Here is a 22,209-nt window from a genome sequence, read left to right as displayed (position 1 = left end):
AGCCTCAATGTTGTCTTGGAGCCATACAATACAGCAACAGTGCTCAGTGTTTTGACTACCTTCATTGACACCCGCATTCCACAGCAAGAGCAGGCCTGAAACAACCATAATGGATGCTGTTTGTGTAGGTTTGGGACAATGTCCAATTCCACCTTTCAGCTATAGTACGTGAGCGATTTGAAAGCGACACCCTTTTTACAATGGTGTTCCTCCCACCATAACCACAAAATCTGAACCAAACTGAGTTATTTTCCTTTTGGAGATGGAAGGTGTGTTACAGCTTCTCCAGGCCATGGAAGCCTGTGGAGATAATGCCAGGGATGGAAACACCATTCATGCCATTTTTTTACCTCAGTGCATGGCTCGAGAAAACATCTGTTGTGCTGCTGACAAAATACTCAAATACGACAAATATGAAAGGCTTGATTAATTTATTGGTTACAACACTAATCAATATTCAATACCATCTTAAAGTTAAATACAGTATGTATCACACAAACATTTAGAAATGTCAGATGTACCAAAATAGACAAACCTACCATATAAGTAGCTTTGAAATATTAAAAATCTTATTTCCAAAATTGTAAGGAATGAACATTTTGCTTACAGAAAAGAAAAACACTTCAACAAATGGAATTAACTTAATATATTCAGTTTATAAAGTATTGAGAAACTTTGAAGAATGTGTTTCACCATTAGTATTCCGGTGTGGCTATCTCTGACTATATGGGGTTTTCGACACTTTGGTACTATTCACACAAGTACACAGAAATATTTCACCACTCGTATTACAAAAAACAGATCAACAAAAGATCCCTTTTTTCACAACTCTAAGTGCATCTGATATTGACTCAGTACAAAAAACATCTAGAATGACATGTTTCACATTGAAATACATGCTCATTGCTCCTAATTGATTATCACTCAACCATTAGGTGAATATACTGTATTATAGTGTTGCCTACTATGCTCAGATTGAAAAGTAAAGAAACACCAACCTAAAGCCATAGATGTGTATGTGATCTCAGTGAGATTCAAACCCACAACCTTGGTGTTGGTAGTGTGAGCCACAAAAGACCACTGCATTGCCTATGTACTACAACACTGTCATAAACAAGACACAGTTGACATCCACAGTAGCACCACAACTGGTAAGCATATAACCATATAAACCATGTGATCACTGGCAAGCATAAAAACCATCTTTCAACATGGAGCAGGATAGACAACAAGGCAGAGGAATAAATCAGAGAGCCCTTGGACGGGGCCAATACTACAAACTAAACTGCTGTGAACCATCACAAGTACATCTTTGTCGATAAGGCTTCTACCGAGACAAAACTCAACAGTGTCTGCACAGTATAATTGGCTAATGAGCAACTGTCCACTTGATTATGGGATTTTTCTTGTCAAACATAATGGGTAATGCACAGTTAGAGTTTTGCGTGATGTGAAAACAGTGAAATAGACTGTAACAAATCACTTTTAGCACTTCAAAGGGACATTTTGAAACATCTTACATTGTTTGGACTGATTGTTACAATGACTTAACTGAAAGAACTGGACTCATATGTTTTGATGACTTAACAAACGTACTTGTTTTATTTCTCCAAAAACTTGATGGTTGAATCACTGCTCTTGGGGGTATTTCAGAAAGCAGGGTTAACATAATCTGAGTTGAAACCACAACTCTGAGTTGACTGACTCTGAGCTGTCAAACTCACAGTTTACGGTTTCAGAACAGGTGGTAACAATAAGTTCAGTCAACTCTGAATCAAGTTAACCTTGAGTAAAGCATGTGTACGAGGAGATAAAAAGCTATCATCAGTGTAACGCAGATAACGTGATTCACCATAGCAACAGGGGAGAAAGGTCTCGAACCCCATACTTCTCCCCATTGGAGTTAAATATATTAATGAATGCACATGCAGAATATGAGTATATATTCAAGAAAAAAGCAATACAGTAGCAGCAGCAAAAGAACATGAGCTATCGTGTCAGAAAATTGCTGACTGAGACAATGAGCATTAATATAAAAGTCACATCCCGAGTGTTCCAAACATTTATATAATATGTGCGTGGTTGTGTAATATCGAGTTCAGGCCTTATGGCCTGAGGGAAAAAACTGTGAGTCTGGAAATGGGTGCCTCGATGCTCCGGTAGTTTCTACCAGCAGCGGTATGAATAGACCATAGCATTGGTGGCTGTAGCCCCTTGATGATGTTCCGTGCTTTCCGAAGGCATCGTGTATGGCTCGCACCGAGGGAAGATGGCAGCTGATGACGCGCTCCACAGACTTCACCACGCTCTGGAGGGACTTGTGATCGTAGCAGATGCCGTACCAGACAGTAATGCAGTTTCAGAGAATGCTCTCAATGGTGCACCTGTAAAAGTTGATGAGTGTTTTTTCCGAAATGCCAAACTTCTTTAGGCTCCTCAGGAAGTATAGTTGCTTTTGGGCAATTTTCATTGCTGAGTTCGCTTGCCTGTACCAAGTGGGGTCATTCATTTATGCAGGTGCAACCCAACAAGCACAAAACGTACTTGGCAGCAACTGACGACGAAATGAAAACAGGAAAGTATATTGGTTCAAGCAATTGTGATGCTGTTTAGCCTCCCCTCCCTAATTCAACACCTTTCAGTGGCTACATGGAAATTTCCGCAAAAAATAAGTACAATTCTCAAAATAATTAGAATTCTTTTCTGGCCTATCTGCACATTAATGCTGTGGGAAGACCTCCTATTCACATAATCTCCTTCATTTACTGAAGGAGCTGTGATAGGAGTATGAGTGCCATATATGCAGCCAATCCCTGGACACCCTAAAATATTGACTGATTAGTGCTTTGAGTGTCAAAACCTAATACTAAATAAACTGATAAGTGCTTAGACTGATACCTGCTATTCTGTGGAATTATTTTTTTGACGAGTCTGGTGGGTCTGTGACTTGGGACACTACAAAAGTGTGCATGTAATCGTTTTTATTTAAGATGTTATCTGAAGGGCAAACGTTCATAGCATTAACATAGGCCTATTGCTTAGTGTTTTGCACGTCCGTTTCTCTTAAGCCTAGACAGGTTTTAGGCTTGTTTTTCTTGTTCTGCCAAAAGTATATTACCTTTCCAGATACACAGCCAGTTAACAAGTCGTGAGAAAGGAATACCACCATTGGCACCCGGAAATGCTTCACTTTTCTCGGCTTCCCAAGTCAAAGCTATCAGTGAGCAAAATTGGAATGTGATTATTCAAAGCCCATCGACAATTAAGCCTGGCTCTGAAAAGATACTGTAGACACAGCAGCGGACGACCATTGGGCGTTAACAGGTGAGTTAAAATAAATCTGTATTACCGTCAAACATTTAATTAAGGTGTGTTCATTCAGCTACAACCGTTTACGAAACAATGCAGGTAATGGGCTACCATATTAATCATAACATACTAGAACAAGTAATTTAGTAGTTAGACTAAAACTGCATTCTTAACTAAGGAATTTAGCACCTGTGTACAACTGGGGAAACTCCACTTGAACAGTCGAAACTAGTAATTACTAGAGAAATTCGTCATTCATCCCGGAGCTGCGGCTTTAACTTATACAACACGGTTGGTTTCACATACTATTAAAAAGAAATGTAAATGTTTTGCTTTACAACCAATAATTGGTTAGGGACGCAGCTTTTTGTAGACAATTTCATTCATCGCTCCTAAACGAGGTCAAGCAGAGGTTCCAGTGCTTGTTGGAATGTTTGTGCGTTTGCTTAAAAAAAAAAAATTGTGTGCGCACTTGGTAAATAACCGAACCATGGTACCCGAAATACTGCTGGTTTTCATTCTAGCCATCGAAATGTTGACTATTTTTAATCTGCAATACTAGCTGAAAACAATTAACTATCGGGCAGAATAAAAGCACGCAGTTTTCTGGGCCCCCGGGTTTGGAGTAGAGAATTACTGATATATAAAGGTATTTAAAAGCCTCTCCCTAGGCTGATTTTAACTGATTTAATTCTGTGATTGTCTGAATTCAATTAATTTGAATGTACTTCCACTTCGGTATGCAAAAACATGAAACTCTTGCGCGGCGTTTCTGTAACAGAACCGCGTAGCCATCCATCCCTGCTGCAGTAATTCGTTGCTTCCTTCACGTCTGTCACAGGTTATATGCCGCCCACACTTTCACGTGTCCTTTCGAATTACAGTTTCTGACGATTAGCCTCGCCCCTCGGAATGACTGATTACTCAACTAAGCAACGAACGGTTAACAACTTTCGACAAACACACGTTTACCTCTTCATAGCGTATACAGCCTAACATTTGTTTTACCGCTCTCTACTTATCATCTTCATCATATAGGTCCCATCACCTGGACTGAATTGCTGGTATAAGCTAAACTAGATTTGTGGTGGGTTTGTCTATGCAACTTGTCTATGCAACTTGCCTTAACTGAGAATATAAAACAGTGCTCAAGGCAAGGCTGCTTACTGTGTGTATTTGTAGATGATCACTGAGGTTTAGTCTGACAATGCACCATCCAGCAGCCATTAATATCTGTAATTAATAGGCTACTCACAGGCCTTGAATTACTAGTCCAAGTAAATGTGCAAGAGCAATATATTTACCTCATTACTGGTCCTACTGGTTGTGTGTGTAATATGTCAGTCTTTTATTTTATTTTATTTTTTTTAGGAAATGTTGTCCACTGACTTGTTTTCAAACTTGTTTTTGTCCTCTCAGGTTGAAAGATGGCCAACCAGAGTGAGGTGATTGACAGGTTGAGGGCAACATTCCGGTCAGGCATGACCATTCCAGAGCAGTTCCGAATGAATCAGCTCCAAAAGCTTCTCTCTCTGGTGGAAGAGAATGAACAGCTGATAATAGATGCGCTCCACAAGGACCTCCATAAGGTACTAACGTTCACATAACATGTATAGCAAAGTTTGCAGTATACTCTGACATGCACACAACATCCTCAACATCATCCTGTTACCCCGTATATATCTCATCTACCATCCAGACTCCCACTTATTCAGGGCCGGATTATGGACAGGGCAAATGGGGCCTGGGCCCAGGGGGCCTCTTACCATTAGTGGCCTCGGGCTACAAGGAACCCCAATGGACAATAATGATCTGAGGTCCATGGGACAATTTACTGTGATTGCAAAATGTAGGTAGATAGACCGATAGTGCTTGAATATCTGGACACTTCAGCCCATCAAGTCCCAACTGACTACCAGGGCTCCACCTCAACCCATACCAGGGTCCTTCCACAACCCATTCCAGGGCTCCTCGTTTCCACCTCAACACATACCAAACCAGAGACCCTCGGTTCAACCTCAACCCGTACCGAACCAGGGACCCTTGGATCCACCTCAAATCTTACCAGGACTCCTCCACAACCCATATCTGGGTCCCTCCACAATGTATACAAGGGCCCCTCTGTCCCACTTCAGATAAAACAAAGCCTTTGCTAAATTATTTAGATATTTTTAATTTACTTGATATTAATAACTTGACATAAAAGCAAAATATATAATTTTCACAACATTTAGGCTATACCAGTGCTTTAGATTAGTATGATTTGAAATAATTAGTACATTTCCTAACACCAGGAAATCTGTGCAAAAATTATGCAGGAAGACAATGTAGACCACTGTTAGATTTCAATAAAATAAATGTTTTTCTGTTAAAGCAGTCTGATAAGCACATTTTGACCAATCAAATTAAAGTTGCTGTTTGCCTGTGAGAGTAACAACTGTCAGTTTTGTCTAACCTATTGATCCAATGCTTGAATTATAGGGTCAGTTTCACAGTCACAGATTAAGCCTTGTCTATAAAAAAAACAAGCTTAATGGAGTTTTCTTTAAGTCCTAGACTTGGTTTAATCGGGTCTGCGAAACCAGCCTATAGTGTTGTAGTTTTTTGTGTGTGGGGGGGTTCCTTAGATACACCTGCCCCGGGCCTCATAGAATGTAGGATCTATCCATGCTCTTATTAATGCCGGTCACCACTCTCTTTCTGCTCTCATCCTATCACTTTTTTTACTCCACTCCCTGTCTTTCACTGTTTCTCTCTCCATTTTTTCCCCTCACCAAAGCCCAAGTTTGAGTCAGTCCTGTCAGAGATTCAAATAACACTGAATGACCTGTACTTCGCCATTGAAAACCTCAGGACCTGGATGCAGCCCGAATACAACATTGGCAAGAATCTGGTATGAACTTGGTCACCACTGTCTGCACAATATTTGTGACTCTGCCGCTTTTAACTATATCACAACACATAGACAGTATTGTGTTAAACTGACTTGTTGCTTCTGTACTAATTGTCCGTGGGATCACAAAATATTTATCCATTCCTTATTTTTTAGGCCACGAGGATGGATGAATGTTTTATACGCAGGGAACCATTGGGGGTAGTTTTAATCATTGGGGCATGGAACTACCCTCTCCATCTTATTCTCTTACCCTTGGTTGCTGCAATTGCTGCAGGTAACATCTTACATCCCTTTGTGTACATATAGGTATTGTTAGTAATGAAACAGATACTTCAAGCTACTGTAAATACACACACAAAAAGTATATCCACAAACAGTGTTTCCTTGTGTGTAATGTAACGTAAATTTGGATTTTCTTAAGATGTCATTATTGATTGCGTTTGGTTCTGTCATGTTATTGATTCTCTGATGTCATAAACCAGGAAACTGTGTCATCCTGAAGCCGTCAGAGATCTGTCAGGCCACTGAGCAACTCTTGGCAGAACTCATCCCCAAATACCTATCCCAGGTAATCCACACCTGCTGTATACATTTCTTACACCTATTTCCTATAGTGAATCATCACTGGATTGGAGCCCTACAGTGTCATACAGTGATTAACAGATATGACCCCAGATGCAACCAAGTTCAGTTTCTCTATTTTCTTCCATATTTGCAACGTCAAAATAAAATTAATAGTCATATTTGGAGGTGATTGAGTTTCCGGCCACCTATCTTGATACTGCTTGAATTTGACCATCTTACTATTACAGGACTGCTACGCTGTGCTATGTGGTGGAGCAGAGGAAACAAAGTCATTACTGAAGAATCGGTTTGACCACATCTTCTACACAGGTAAAGCCACACAGAAGTGTCCCAACTTTTATGGAAATTCCTTGAAATATACACATTTTCATTTCACCTCAGTCCCCTATTTTGTGTGTTTGCATTTTTCTACATTTCTACCATATGGCCTTGAGCATCACATCTTTAGCACGCTCTCTTGCTCATCTCCTCACTCCCCCCCTCGCCTCAGGTTCCCAAGCAGTGGCCCGCTCAATCCTGCTAGCAGCAGCACCCCACCTGACCCCTGTGACCTTGGAGCTGGGAGGCAAGAGCCCCTGCTTCATCTACGGCCGCATCGACATACAGAAGGCTGCCAGACGCCTGTGCTGGTCCAAGTTCTTTAACACCGGCCAGAGCTGCGTGGCGCCCGACTACGTCCTCTGCACTGTAGAGACCCGAGACGCTTTGCTTCCTGCTATCCAGGAGACCCTACTGAGCTTCTATGGGTCAGACCCAGGGGAGGGCCCGGACATGGGCCGCATTGTCACCCTGCGCCACTGGAGACGTCTGGTTGACATGCTGAGGAAGTCAAAGGGGAAAGTAGTGATTGGAGGGGACAGCCGTGAAGAGGACAAGTACATCGGTGAGTCGGGGGGGGGGGGGGGGGGGGTTCAAGGGAAGACGGTGCAATACTGCTTGTGGTTTAGAGTTTGCTTTGAAATGTGATATGTCCATTGTTCACTGATGCCACCTGGTGGGTAGAAATGGAAGTGGAAAGATTCCATTGGAAGTAGAGCTTTGCTGTTAAACTGATTTTAAAATGCAAGCTCACAAACAAGCACGTTGGGGAAACATGCTCGGCCGTCCCAGCTGATTTGTGAACCCTGCTCGTCAGCTCCCACAGTTTTGGTGGACGTGCCAGAGGCTGATTCTCTGATGCAGGAGGAGATTTTCGGACCCATCCTGCCTATCCTGACCATCGAGTCTCTGGAGGAGGGTATAGACTACATCAACCGCCAAGAGAAACCCCTGGCCCTCTACGTGTTCTCAGACGAGTCCTCTGTAAGGACACCCAGGGTTACATCCTGGTCCTTTCTCCTCGTCAGCTTTTTGATGTCATTACAGTCATGGTGGTCCCCCACATATTCTACCATTTCAAGTTGTATGCACATTGCTTCCTGCTCAGGTGGTGTCCACAGTGTTGAACAACACCAGCAGTGGAGGTTTCTGCGGGAACGACGGTATCGTTCACATGGCTCTGCCAGGCCTGCCCTTCGGAGGTGTAGGTAAGCGTCTTTTCAAGGACCAATACGTTGTGGTAAAGAGACGCAAAGCACTAAACGTAGATCTGATCGCCATGTGCCACGTTGTTGACTGTGTACTCCACGCTTCAGGGGCAAGTGGTATGGGCAGCTACCACGGTCGCTGGGGCTTTGAGACGTTCAGCCACAGGCGGAGCTGTATGAACCGGAGCTGGTTGCTGGAGATGGTCAACGTCCTGCGCTACCCACCCTACAGCGAATACAACCTGGGCTGGTTACGCTGGGCCACCACCCTGAAGAAGGGCAGCTGGGGAGGCTGCACAGTCATGTGAGAATGACACTGTTCATTCCACCAAACAAAACCGCTACTTAGACGTTTTGCCTTACAGAACGGGATGGAAAGATAGTTGTCCAATAGTAAATTGGTTTTAGGAAACTATTCTCAGTGAAATTCTTTTGTTTGGCGGAATGCTGTGTGTGATTGCACACCCAGAGCCAAATGTACTTTTCGCAAAACAACACCTTTGCATTCACTGACATTGACCAGCTTGCGACCAGACACTTTACCCTCAGAAGTACTGATTTAAAGGGTAGTTTTATAGTTCTTTGCATTGCGGTCAACACTGTATTATCACTGACAACGTGTTTACTTCTAGTTGGAAGACACATTTTGGACCATGCATTGCTACTTTGCTGCATGTTTTTATACACTAACCTGGGGTATAATCAAAAGAAGTTACTAAATACTTAGTTTTGCTACAACAACAATAGTTTCTATGGGACAAGTAGTCCCCTCCCTATGTCTTTTGCTTCTGTTTAAAAAACATTTTAGAAACTATTTGCAAAATGAATAGACCCCTTGACTGAGTTTAACACTTTATATATAAATGTTATTGTTACTGTTCTGAAACCTGTCTGGTGGTGTGTTGTATATTTCATGGACACGGCACATTTTAGTTGCTCTGCTTGGTTACTTGAAAAGAATGCTGTTTAGATTGACTCAACAGAAAGGCACTGAGAGAAGAGGGAAGGTGCTACTTGGGGTTCTGGTTTAACAGGGTTATTCACAGGCCAATAGTCTCCTTTCCCTTGTCTGCTTTCTTTCATCTACACTGATCTGGAGAAACGAAAAGGTAAAAGTAGTGTTGTAGATGCCAATGGCTGTAACATATCTAGTTATGTGAAATCTTTGGCGGTAAAGGGGAGTCTACTGGGATCCACCTAGAATGCGGTTTCCAAGCACGTCTCCATATGCTGCATCAGTGGTCTAGATTAGCTTCCTCAACTCGTCTTGCGTTGACTCATCCCTTCTTAACAGATCAGTACAAGGATATGAGGAAGACATTTGAGACTTTACCTATCGTTTTACTGGACTGCTTGGCTACCATGGTTTGGAGAGCCCAGAGGGTTTTTAGATGTTGCACAATACCCCGTATATTAAACATGTTCCTCACACCATAACTGGGTATTGTTACAGATGCTTTATGTATTTGTCTATGGATGTGTGGGTCACAGAACACAGGATAATCTTCATCTTTTTGTACTTTGTCAGGTTGTTTGTTAATTTGATAAATTATATGTACATAAGACTTCAATAAATCATACTTTACATAATGCATTTTTCTGTTTTCAAATTGACATTAGTATTATTTGTCCCATTGTCCCACATCCCAACATTTGCTTTTCTATTTTTATAATTGAGGCCTTCACATTTACTATTATGCTCTGCTATCAAATAAGGTAACTGAAGCCCTTAGTTCCCATAGGATAATGCATTTATGTCTGTTTTTTTATGGTCACTGTGTAGGAATGTGATTTGCAGACAGATTAATAATTTGCAGCATTTACATGCTTTTCCAATATAATACTTGCCCTAATAATCCTGTTTACAATGGAGCAGATTACATGACAATTTTGATAAATGCAAATACTGGAAATAAAGTAATGTTTCCATGATTAATGCCACTGTGTACTGCCATAAACATTTTTTGCGAGGTTAAAAAGAAATGGCAACATTGACACTCATACCTTTTCATAAAACCTTAAGATTCAAACTAAAGTTGACATCACATTCTTTAATATCACAAATCCCTTGGGACACAACATTGTGGGATGACATGGATATTGAAAACAGTATTATTTCAGTTAATTTGATACACAATATTTGGTGGGCGGGTGTTTTTGTTACATTTGTTTTCATAATGCATCTCAGAACAATAGTGCTGATCTAGGATAAGTTACCTTGTTGGTCATAATGAATGAGTTTTCATGGAAATCCCTGTGTGCTATGCTTTATTAATATGGGTTTGTGGTGGGTAAACTGTAAATCAGTTTCTATAGAGAGGGACAGACATCTGAGGTTGATTTTCCATTCCTGTGCACTGGCTCATCTCTACCTGAGGTTTTCCCAGCCAGAGGTGTACAACACCTAGCCCCCATCCACAAAGCACTTCCATAGTTCTCAAAGGATTGGATAAGTAGAACCAACATGGAAATGGCTCCACATTGGAGCCGCTATTTTATATTCCAATCCACTCCAACATTGTACAGGAGGATTTACAGAAGGCCTAGGCAGGCAGAAACTAAGGGCTGGTTTGTGATTGGGTGTGGGACTCCTACTTCAGAACCGAGAGAGATCAGGGTTCAGGTTTGTAAGAGGAGGTGGGGTTGGCCCCAGGGGTCCCAGGCTCGGGGGCAAGAGTTTCTGAGGTTGGCGAGGGGCTGGTTGGGGCCGGTGGCTCCTTCTGCACGAGCTCTGGGTCGTCCTGGCCCGCCTGAGGAGGATGAACTAACACCCGGTCAATGATCCCAAAGTCCTGCGCCTCAATGGGGCTCATGTAACGATCTCTCTCCATCACACCCTCTAGGAAAAGTAGAAAAGGGTGTGACACAGTAATTTTGTAAGAGGAGTGAACTGTGAAAAAAGTACTTAGTGTGAGGAAAACAGTAAATCATAAAATCACTTAAAGTGGCACTTTGTAGAATACTGCCTCTAATGTACGAGACTGAATGTTAAACAATAACAACTTCTCTCCTCTCAGTCTCAAGACCGGAATAGTATCAGCTAGACTAGGGTGGTTGAATATCGTAAGATATGGTGGTATAATTTTATATTTGGCTTCCACGGGTCCTGGGCCCCTTATTAGGTCAGCGACTTTATTAATTCCATACAGTACCAGGGTAGTTAAGTTGTCTCTACCAAGAGGCTTAAGCTTATCTGCTGACAAGTCACTCTTGCTCCAAGTCAGTTACCCCAACCAAACATCAGAATCCACAAATGAATTAACTGACAAAAATCAACCGTTTGCAATGATCATATCAGTCTAAAGACTTTGTTCCAATAGTGGTTTGAATTGAAAAGGTCAGTCTATAGATTCAGATCACAATGTCCTACATCAGATGAGATTTTTCTACAGAGATCCCTTCCAGTGTGTTACCAAATCTCATACAATATAGGAAAAGGGTCAATGCCGTTCTTGCAAGTGTATGTAATAAAGGTTTCATTTTTAGGAAGATGCAGTCATGTTTTTGGTGGCTTTCCTTGAATAACTGAACAAGTACAATATATTCTACATGTTTTGAAATGATGTCGTTAATTACGCATGTTGTTCATCTCCTAGCTGTTTTGCTTAGCTTTATCAATACTTTTTATGGTTACTGAACACAGAAATACAGGCATGCTTCTTCTTAGTTCAAATATAGGGAGGTTGTATTTTGAAGACTAAAAAGAAAAGTAGCTGATTTGGCCACATCATTTGAAAATACACAACTGAATAGAAAATACGCAGAGTAACAAATAATTACATATGCATTCAAATGAACCCAGGTCCTTTCTTTGTAGGCTTTTTTTGCCCGATAAATTTGGGTTTTGAGCAGAACAGTTGAGCAGAAATGTATGACACTAAAAGACTAGTTGTGGTTAGATGCATAAATAATAAAATATCAGAATCGTCCCCTTTGTACAAAAACAAGCTATCTCCTTATTTCAAGTTGTCCTCACTGAGCCTGACTCAACTGAACAAGCGGCTATGCCAACTCACCTATAGTTGTTAACAGCTGACCGGTGTGTTTTGCGTACAGCTGATTGATCTGTTTCTTCAGCTTCAAGATCTCCTCCGCCTGAATGGCAATGTCTGTAGCCTGACCCTAATAACACCCAGGAGAGAGATGTCAAAACAGGTATTCGTCATCACAACTGACATACAGCTACAGGAAAAATGAAGAGGCCACTGCACCTTTTTCTTTCCTTTCCAAAAAAGGGTGGTTTTGAGTGAGGAACAGAAGGGTTCAAATTAGGAGACCACTGCAAACTGAACACTTCCGTTCCACACTCGAAACCTTCCTTTTCGACTTTTTTGGAAAGGATAGAAAAAAGGTGCAGCGGTCTCTTCATTTCCCCCCCCCGGCGCTTTATATGTCTGTGGACAGGATCAGGTGTTTAATGGCAACCAGCCACACAGTGTACCAGGATCTCCAACATCTCTATTTCCCGAGCTGAGACTTCACCGCCCCCCTCAGCTCCAGCCCCTGCCACCTCCCTGGCCCTCCTTAGCTCCCCTGTCATCATCTCCTTCCCCTTCTCACCCTGGTTCCTCCAGAGGGCTGGTGCACCATGATGCGGGCGTTGGGCAGGGAGTGTCTCATGCCCGCCGTGCCTGCAGACAGAAGCAGACTCCCCATGCTGGCCGCCTGGCCCACACACCACGTGGAGATGGGGTTGAGGATGTACTGCATGGTGTCGTAAATGGCCAGGCCTGCCGTCACAACGCCGCCTGGGGAGAAGGAGAAGGGTTTGGTTGGTCCCCAGTGGTCTCCCTCTCCTCGTGCCCCAGTTGCCCTGTCCTTATTTTGCCACCACCTTTGTCCTCAACCGTATGTTCTACTGTTGGACTGCAGTGTATTGCTCTTCTCTTACCGGGACTGTTGATGTACATGTGGATGGGTTTGTTATTGCTCTCCGACTGCAGAAAGAGAAGCTGAGCGATGACCAGGCTGGCTACGGAGTCATCAATCTGAAAGAAGGCATGGAGAGAGGAGAAAGACATTCATTCTTCTGAACTAAAGGATTCTAAATAGATGAATAAAAACAATAACTGGACTGATGCAGCGACGCCACCTGTTCTTAGCCCAGAGTTGTGATGATAAACCGAAAATGACTGACAGACCACACAAACCACTTCTTGCAGGCTTTTTGCTGTAATTTTTAAAAATGAATTGCTGCAGTGGGTAATGATTAATGGGACAATAGGTGGCTAGGAGTAGCAATGGGATATTTATTATTTGGCATGTTAAACCTATTTTCGAGCAGTAGTCATGGCTGTAATGCTCTCTCGGACAGACTTTTCACATAGGATATTACAGACAAGAGAGGTGGATTCCACTTTTAGATTCAGAAAGGGCCATGTCATAAACCCAACCCCTAACAGACAAACAACACAAGACTTACAGGCCCCATAACACAAATGATCCTCTCCCTCAGGAGACGAGAGTAAATGTCATATGCTCGCTCTCCTCGACCCTGAGAAAGAGGAGAAATACAGGAAAAACTTGTCAAAATGATGTGAGCAAAACAAAGAGAAAGCTGAACACATTTTATAACTTTTCAAAATGAAGAGCGAATAGAAGGATGCATATTTTTGTAACAACTGCAGTTTTTAATAGAACTATTAGTTCTTACCGTCTGTTCCACAACAATAGGTATGAGAGGACTTCTCCATGAAGCACTTTGGTGGATGGATCTACTTGATTTTAATGCAGTCATTCCACATTGTAAAACCCTCTAAGAGAATGGGATGGAGAGAGATATTTTTTTACTGTGACTGCATTTTGCTTATTTGCTAACAAAGACTACACAGAGATGCAGTACAGCTCCGGAAACAATTATGAGACCACTGCACATTTTCCTTTCCTTTCCAAAAAAGTTGAAAATGAAAGTTTAGAGTGAAGAACAGAATCGTTCAATTTGTAGTGGTCTCTTAATTTTAACCCTTCTGTTCCTCACTCAAAAACGTATTTTTCGACTTGGTGCAGTGGTCTCTAAATATTTTCCAGAGCTGTATATCCTCTTCCCATCCCTGGCTCCTTGTTTTGTTCAAGCCAAATATTTAACACATTGATAATCTTTAAGAAGCAGTCTGGACTTTTTAGACTTCCCATTTTGGTCTGGATGTGTAATATGCTGTTCCTAGTGGGACTGATGACACGGGGAACATACATAACTGAGTACAAAATGTTCAGAGACCCCTTTTGATTCAGCAGCGCAACTAGTTTAACAATGGCCAGCGTCCAAAAATATTACTTTTTAAGTACACCATTCACACGTACAAATAATTTCTTGACACGCCTGTTACGCAGTAAAAAATGCCATAGAAATGTGCCAAAAGTACTAAAAAAGTAACTTAGCAACCAGCTACACCTGGAGCTGGCAATGAGTTAGGTTATACATTTGTTGACAAGTTAAACAAGTCCTAGCCGCTATTTTGCTAATTGCTAACTGCAAGTAGCAGCACAAAACACGTTAATCTGATACAAGAATGTAATACTGTACTGAGACAGCAAAAAAATATATAAGACTACATTGGCGTTACAGTTTACAATACAAACAACGGATTTCAAAACGGTGTTATGAATTTTCTATTAAAATACTTACCCGAATAAGCATTGTGATATAGTAATGTGCAATCTCCTCTGTTTGACCCCCAATGTAACCGGAAACAATTATTTAACGTTGAAAGTTTTGTACATAAATGTATTGCCGCCACCTACTGCGCGGGATGAAAATAAAAGATAATTTAAACAATTTGATATATAGATGATATTGTGAGTACATTTTATTAAGTGACACTTGAAACCGTATAAACCCGTAACCTAAATGAAACGAAAAAACTATGCTACTGATTAGGCTTCATCTTTCATCCCTATACAGGCGTAGAAACCAGAGAGGATTTTGTACTCTGTAGCGATTCACTGTAAATCCAAACATAGGCCTATTTTAGCCGCCATTACAATTATGTCTGATATCTTAGATATTTTGTCTAGTGTAATATACTTTAGCAACGGACATAACAAAACTCGGTGTATTCTGTTAAAATCAGGATTACTTTGATGGACAATTTGTATGGAGCCAAATTGAGCTCAAATGTATTGAACGTAACTGAAAAACGTAACTGAAATATTTTTTTGAAAATGAAAATGGAAGCAAGGTTAACAAGAAATATTTAGTCGTATGATAAAACTAAATTCAATTGTATGAAAAAAATGTGATTCAAATATGGGAAAACTGTATGCTAAAATCATTAAATGCATTTTCGTGTCTGATCTTAACATGTCTTCGTTCAAACACGCTTTTTTAATGTTCGCTTCTTACGATTACAATTTCTTTCCACCGTCTTTTCTCAAAACCAAGTTTTGAGCTTCTATTGGCGTGGAGGCGGGGCTTTATCCGGGGATTTAATTCTCGCGCCCGATAATCCATGGATACCAATAAGGTGTATTTATGCATTTTCCATAGATTCAACATTTTAACACAAATGTCAACCTGCTCTGTAAGGTACATTGTGCGTTGGACCTGAGAGCAATTTCAGTGTCAGCTAAACTGTTCTGAAGGTCCTTTGCCGAGACCTGTGGGTTCTGAGGTGTAGATCTGACCAGTTTTCATACAAATCATTGTAACGGTTCCTCCTTCCTTTGACTTGCACTGTTCAATTTAACAGCAATGTTGTAGAAAGTTGAAATTTGTAATTTGAAGTGTTGAATTTTCTATAGCCTGTTGCAGAAATGTGGCAAGTTTCAATTTGCTTCATGTAGAGGTCAAGTCAACATCTGTTTATAGAAATATAAATTTTTCCGGTGGTGCCAGGAACAAGCACATTTTTAATTGTAGAGTAATGACATTGTTATGGACTAAAAACATTGTTGGGAAGAATATATGAGGTCTAATTTAACCCTTATCCTAAAAGTTGATTCAATAACATAAATTACAAGTAGAACAGGTCCAAAAGAGCACAACAGACATCACTAAAAGTCAATTTATTCTAAACGCATGAAGTTAATGGCATAACATAAAAATACTAAATTAAATGATATGCCAGTTAGACAATTAAACATTTAATCACCCGATCAAATATTCAAAACATTACTTTCCAACACTGACAAAACTAAAGTATTTCTTTATGTACTGTGTATTCAGCTTTGCCCAGGTTCTGTAGGCTTTGGTTTCATGTTCATGTTGTATGGCCAGGCAAACACTTCCAAAACACTGTCCAGTTTTCTCCCTGCTACACAACTGATGTTTCTTATCTCTTTGTCTCATCCAACTATACTTGTAATTTTTGTTGTGTGGAAACCAGCATTAGCTGATGGTTTCAAGACAGCTTATAGGTATTTTCATCAGCAAAAATTATTAACGGAGAAGCTCGAATAAATATTTTATTTTGAATGTAGCATCATGTTACAGGTATCTATCAAATATGCCTAATCTAAACAATTCCTGTCTGAGTTGTTAGGTGCATTTGACAAATGAGCCTTGAAACATTGTTCTCAGAAATGTGTTGATAGTAGATAACTAAATCATATTTTATATGGCTCGGCTATATTATCGTAACCAACCAAAACCGGAGAAAATTAAACAAGCGCTTCATCGGTCACTAATCTGGTTATGCGCGCCCACCTTTGCTCTCATGATGATCACACACAAGAACTGAGGCGCACAATTGGTATTTTGATTCAAATAATGATGTTTTTAAAACATTTAAAAACAAAATCAACATGTAGTAAGTATTTCGTGCACTTTTTCAATTGAAGTAATCCAAATGAAATAATGTTTTCAGAAGTATCTGTAATCCGATTACAATATTTCAGTTGGTAACGGATTACAGTTACTGATTTTCGGTAATCCCCAACTCAGCTTAATTGACTAGCTGATGGTTTAAAGACAGCTAATAGGTATCCTCATCAATTAACAGAGAAGCTCAAAATCATTAAGTCCTCTTTTGTCTATTTCATACATGAATGTTTCAGTGTGTCTTCAAAATTATTAAACAAAAATATGAATGGGGAGAGAGCTTCTTGTTCTTCCTCTATAGTAGAGGCCTCTCTGAGCATCTGTACAGAACCCTGTATTTCCTCATCATTCAGAGGTGAGGACTTGTACCCGGTCTCAGAAGAGCCCCGTGTTGGCATTTACCCAGGCAACAGCATCTCCCAGGTCAACAAGGCATCTCGGAAACTTAAACAAAAGATCACAACAATCACATAGAAGTAGAGGTGTACAAAGTACCAAGTAAAAGTACTCAACTGAGGGAAGTATCTAATTAAGATATAAATAACCAGGTAAAGGGAGTTCAAAACAAACCAGTGATCAATAAAATAAAAAGGAAGAGTGTAAATGATCAGTTATGGTCATTGGTTAGTTATGAACACTGTTTAAGTAATTTAGCTCATCCTTAGCAACTTCCAAAAACTGGTGAACACTGCCAAATACGTCAACTTTTTACTTTTTTCACCACTGCATAAAAGATGGCCATGACAAATAATTATTTGGTTTACATTTCTAAGTAATGACAAGATAGTTTATATGAAGCTAAAAAATTACGGGATCTTGCATGCTTGCATATAGTGACAGACATCTTTAGTTATAACGTACCCTAATTGAATAGAGCTGGCTAACAAGTAGCTAAACAATCTTTAAACGTAGCTATAAAGGTTTTCTGTTTTCTGTCACTGGCAAGCTATTCAAATCTCAGATTCAAAGAATTTAGTAGATAAGCAATCTTAGTGAACACGAAACTATCCCTAAATATATAGTTAGGTTGTCATATGGAAGCACTTACCGAAATCTTCGTCATTGACCCTGTAATTATTCCTTCATAAACGCATGCACTAAATCAAAAACACCACACCAATGGAAACCGTCAATGGGCGTAACTTAATATTAAGGAAACCCCATATTAAGTTATGCCCTAGACTTGCGGTCTGCAGATATGCCCTCCTCGCCATTTAGAGGCTCAAAACTTGGTTTAAAGAAAATATGAATCGAGCAAAGGCAGAAAGAGATCGAAAACGCAAGAAGAAGCGAACATGAAAAAAACGTGTTTGAACGAAGACATTTTAAGGTCGGACGTGAAAATCCATTTAATGATTTAGCATAGACTTTTACCACGTTTGAATCGATTGAATACGATTGAATTTCGTTTTTTCAGAAAAACAGAGTAGGCAATTTTAAGACTTTGCCATTTTTCATCAAAATGTACAACTGTGTGTGCACCTTCCTAGCAGTGAAAATTGACATTGTGTTTCTGGATTACATCACCAAGAGGCACATTATACTCTACAGGGAAAATCAAAGTGGTCCCTAACAAGATCCAAATTAAACTATGAAGCAAACCACAGATCACAGAAGAGATCATCCACAGATACAAGTTGACATTATTAATAAATAGGACCCAAACCAATATGTCGAGCAATGGGTATCTACAATAGAATGTGGTTATGAACAGGGTCAAAGGCAACACTAAGATCAAGAATCATGAGGACAGATGCAGAGCCTTGGTCTTGGTAATATGACTGGGTCTAAAACTAGACTGGAGGATTTTGTACGTATATATTTATCTTGGTGGTGAGTTGCTTGAAAACAGCTATTCTCCAAAAAAACCTTTGGATTTGGTAGAGTCAATAGACTGATACTTTAAGTTTTCTAGGTCAATGTTTGGCTTTTTTAAGAGAGGCATTACAACTGCCACTTTCAGAGAGTTTGATATTCATCTGGAGCATGAGGAGCCTTAGTCATCTTACCAAACAAACATTGTAGATGGTGGTCTGGACTCTATAAATAAACCAGTGGAGAAGGAGCACATGACAGCACAGTACTTTGCTAATGAAACCCATGTTGTTCTAGTTAACTTAAAAGTAATTCAAAATGATACAACAGGGCACAACATTCTTACACTGTATGCCTAAAAAATAAATCTGATAATAAAGCAGTCACTGCCTCTGTTTTGATAAAAAGCTGAGGAATGGGCCTGCAGTAACCAGTTGAATGATCCATTCAACTGGCCATCCATAACCCATATAAATGTATGTGTTTGTTTGGAGGCCGTAAAGTGATTTGTTTAGAATATCAAAATATAAGCATAAAACACACTTTTATTTTGTGGTTTTAGAGTTAGACTAAGTTTGTGAGATAAAAAAAAATTATCATGCAGCTTGTTTTTGTATAGGTTGTACAGTTTTGCTCATGAGTTTGCATACCCTTGGAGAATTGGTAATATACACTGAACAAAATTATAAACGCAAAAGAGGCTGAACTTCTTTAAATGAATCCTTATAATTTGTTCCTTCAATACCCAATCCACTGCAATGCTTTCTCCGGCTTTAAAAAAAAATTATATGAGCCCAGGTAGGATAATCATTGAGGCTTGATGTCTGGTCAAGTCAGTGGGATAATCCTAATCTCACACCAATGTGCAAAGTAGAAATATGACATTTGTTGGATTAATCTCACTGATGTTTGGTCTTTTAATGTGTGTTTCATAAAGGGATAAACTCTCCAATAGGTTTCAATGCTGTACATGTTATGTATTGTTTGTTACAGGTAAATGTTTACTGGATGAAGAATCCTGCAAAACCAAGGGTCTAGTTTTGGATGGGGCTAATAGAAAATACACTGAACAAAATTATAAACGCAACACTTCTGTTTTTGCCCCCATTTATCATGAGCCAAACTCAAAGATCTAAGACTTTCTCTATGTACACAAAAGGCCTATTTCTCTCAAATATTGTTCACAAATCTGTCTAAATCTGTGTTAGTGAGCACTTCTCCTTTGCCGAGATATTCCATCCACCTCACAGGTGCGGCATATCAAGATTCTGATTAGACAGCATGATTATTGTACAGGTGTGCCTCAGGCTGGCCACAATAAAAAAAATAAAAAAACGCTAACATTAGAAAACACAATTATGTCCCCACTGTTGTGGTGATTAAATAAGCAATTAAACTGGCCTTCTTTAGACAAGTTGAGTATCTCGAGCATTAGCAATTGTGGATTTGATTACAGGCTCAAAATGGCCAAAACTTTCTTCTAAAACTCATCCGGCTCTAACCAGAATAGAATGAGGAGTAGGAGGACCCTAGGGGTGCTTTGATGATGGTAAAGTGGGAGATTTGTACAAAGTAAAAGGGATCTTGAAGACGGCTATCACTCCATTTTGCAATGTCAAAAAAATCATTATTTCTAACCTTGTGACTGACTATATTTCCTACACATTTTGCTGTATTTCCTATTCTAACTGATTCCTTCTATGTCTTCATGGAAAACAAGGACATTTCTAATTGAACCCAAACTTTAGAACAGTAGTAGTGTATATGTATACCGATCAGCCATAACATTATGACCACTGACAGGTGACGTGAATAACTCTGGTAATCTCTTTATCATGGCACCTGTCAGTGGGTGGGATATATTAAGCAGCAAGTGAACATTCTGTCCTCAAAGTTGATGTGTTAGAAGCAGGAAAAATGGGCAAGCATGAGGATCTGATCGACTTTGACGAGGGCCAAATTGTGATGGCTAGACGACTGGGTCAGTGCATCTCCAAATCTGCAGCCCTTGTGGGGTGTTCTCGGTGTGTAGTGGTCAGTATCTATCAAAAGTGGTCCAAGGAAGGAAAAGCAGTGAACCGGTGAGAGGGTCATTGGCGGTCAAGGCTCACTGATGCGCTTGGGGAGCGAAGGCTGGCCCGTGTGGTCCGATCCAACAGACAAGCTACTGTAGCTCAAATTGCTGAAAAAGTTAATGCTGGTACTGATTGATAGGTGTCAGAACACACAGTGCATCGCAGTTTGTTGCGTATGGGGCTGCGTAGCCACAGACCAGTCAGGGTGCCCATGTTGACCCCTGTCAACTGCCGAAATTGCCTACAATGGGCATGTGAAAATCAGAACTGGGGATACGGAGCAATGGAAGAAGGTGGCCTGGTCTGATTAATCACGTTTTCTTTTACTTCACGTGGATGGCCGGGTGTGTTGCTTACCTGGAGGACACATGGTACCAGGATGCACTACGGGAAGGAGGCAATCCGCGGAGGCAGTGTGATGCTTTGGGCAATGTTCTGCTAGTCCTGCTAATCATGTGGATGTTACTTTGACACATACCACCTACCTAAGCATTGTTGCAGACCATGTGGACCCATCTTCAGTGCTCTTACTGAGGGAAGGAGGTTGTTGGCCAAGATCTCGCGATACATGGCCCCATCCATCCTCCTCTCAATATGGTGCAATCGTCCTGTCCCCTTTACAGAAAAGCATCCCCAAAGAATGATGTTTCCACCTCCATGCTTCACGGTTGGGATGGTGTTCTTGGGGTTGTACTCATCCTTCTTCTTCCTCCAAACACGGCGAGTGGAGTTTAGACCAAAAAGCTCTACCACATGACCTTCTCCCATTCCTCCTCTGGATCATCCAGATGGTCATTGGCAAACTTCAGATGGGCCTGGACATGCGCTGGCTTGAGCAGGGGGACCTTGCGTGCGCTGCAGGATTTTAATCCATGATGGTGTTGTGTGTTACTAATGGTTTTCTTTGAAACTGTGGTTCAAGCTCTCTTCAGGTCATTGACCAGGTCCTGCCGTGTAGTTCTGGGCTGATCCCTCACCTTCCTCATGATCATTGATGCCCCACGAGGTGAGATCTTGCATGGAGCCCCAAACCGAGGGAGATTGACCGTCATCTTGAACTTCTTCCATTTCCTAATAATTGCGCCAACACTTCTCACCAAGCTGCTTGCCTATTGTCCTATAGCCCATCCCAGCCTTCTGCATGTCTACAATTTTATCCCTGATGTCCTTACACAGCTCTCTGGACTTGGCCATTGTGGAGAGGTTGGACTCTGTTTGATTGAGTGTGTGGACAGGTGTCTTTTA

The 22,209-nt window shown here is 40.7% G+C and overlaps 2 protein-coding genes across 7 annotated transcripts; one reads left to right on the top strand and one right to left on the bottom strand.

The window, feature by feature from the left end:
- The first annotated feature begins 2,893 nt into the window (after nucleotides 1–2,893).
- aldh3b1 (aldehyde dehydrogenase 3 family, member B1) lies at nucleotides 2,894–9,906 on the top strand. 6 transcript variants are annotated; one of them, XM_010874322.3, is made up of 10 exons: nucleotides 2,894–3,324; nucleotides 4,729–4,898; nucleotides 6,089–6,202; nucleotides 6,359–6,479; nucleotides 6,688–6,773; nucleotides 7,018–7,099; nucleotides 7,281–7,673; nucleotides 7,926–8,092; nucleotides 8,217–8,316; nucleotides 8,425–9,906. In XM_010874322.3, the coding sequence occupies exons 2-10, from the start codon at nucleotides 4,737–4,739 to the stop codon at nucleotides 8,622–8,624; spliced, it is 1,425 nt and encodes a 474-aa protein (XP_010872624.1). In that variant the 5' UTR covers nucleotides 2,894–3,324; nucleotides 4,729–4,736; the 3' UTR covers nucleotides 8,625–9,906. The 6 variants fall into 6 exon arrangements, with proteins under 6 accessions (XP_010872624.1, XP_010872627.1, XP_010872629.1 ...); XM_010874325.2 differs by lacking the exon at nucleotides 2,894–3,324 and adding an exon at nucleotides 3,373–3,408; XM_010874327.4 differs by lacking the exon at nucleotides 2,894–3,324 and adding an exon at nucleotides 3,483–3,600.
- A 441-nt stretch (nucleotides 9,907–10,347) lies between these two features.
- Nucleotides 10,348–15,041, bottom strand: clpp (caseinolytic mitochondrial matrix peptidase proteolytic subunit). The gene is made up of 7 exons (XM_010874329.2): nucleotides 14,942–15,041; nucleotides 13,970–14,071; nucleotides 13,739–13,810; nucleotides 13,208–13,304; nucleotides 12,877–13,064; nucleotides 12,333–12,438; nucleotides 10,348–11,155 (listed from the first exon to the last, which is right to left on the bottom strand). Exons 1-7 carry the CDS (start codon nucleotides 14,951–14,953, stop codon nucleotides 10,929–10,931), a joined length of 804 nt encoding a protein of 267 aa, XP_010872631.1. The 5' UTR covers nucleotides 14,954–15,041; the 3' UTR covers nucleotides 10,348–10,928.
- Between the last annotated feature and the right edge of the window lie 7,168 nt (nucleotides 15,042–22,209).

Source organism: Esox lucius, chromosome 11, assembly GCF_011004845.1.
Source record: "Esox lucius isolate fEsoLuc1 chromosome 11, fEsoLuc1.pri, whole genome shotgun sequence".
NCBI classification, from domain to species: domain Eukaryota; kingdom Metazoa; phylum Chordata; class Actinopteri; order Esociformes; family Esocidae; genus Esox; species Esox lucius.
This window is presented reverse-complemented; position numbering and strand designations above follow the sequence as displayed.

Coding starts and splice junctions, on each gene's coding strand:
- aldh3b1 (XM_010874322.3), top strand. CDS start 4,737: ATGGCCAACCAGAGTGAGGTGATTGACAGGTTGAGGGCAACATTCCGG. Junction 4,899..6,088: donor TCCACAAGGACCTCCATAAG/GTACTAACGTTC, acceptor CCCTCACCAAAG/CCCAAGTTTGAGTCAGTCCT. Junction 6,203..6,358: donor ACAACATTGGCAAGAATCTG/GTATGAACTTGG, acceptor CTTATTTTTTAG/GCCACGAGGATGGATGAATG.
- clpp (XM_010874329.2), bottom strand. Junction 13,811..13,969: donor CTATTGTTGTGGAACAGACG/GTAAGAACTAAT, acceptor CCTCTTTCTCAG/GGTCGAGGAGAGCGAGCATA. Junction 11,156..12,332: donor TCAGCTGTTAACAACTATAG/GTGAGTTGGCAT, acceptor TACTTTTCCTAG/AGGGTGTGATGGAGAGAGAT.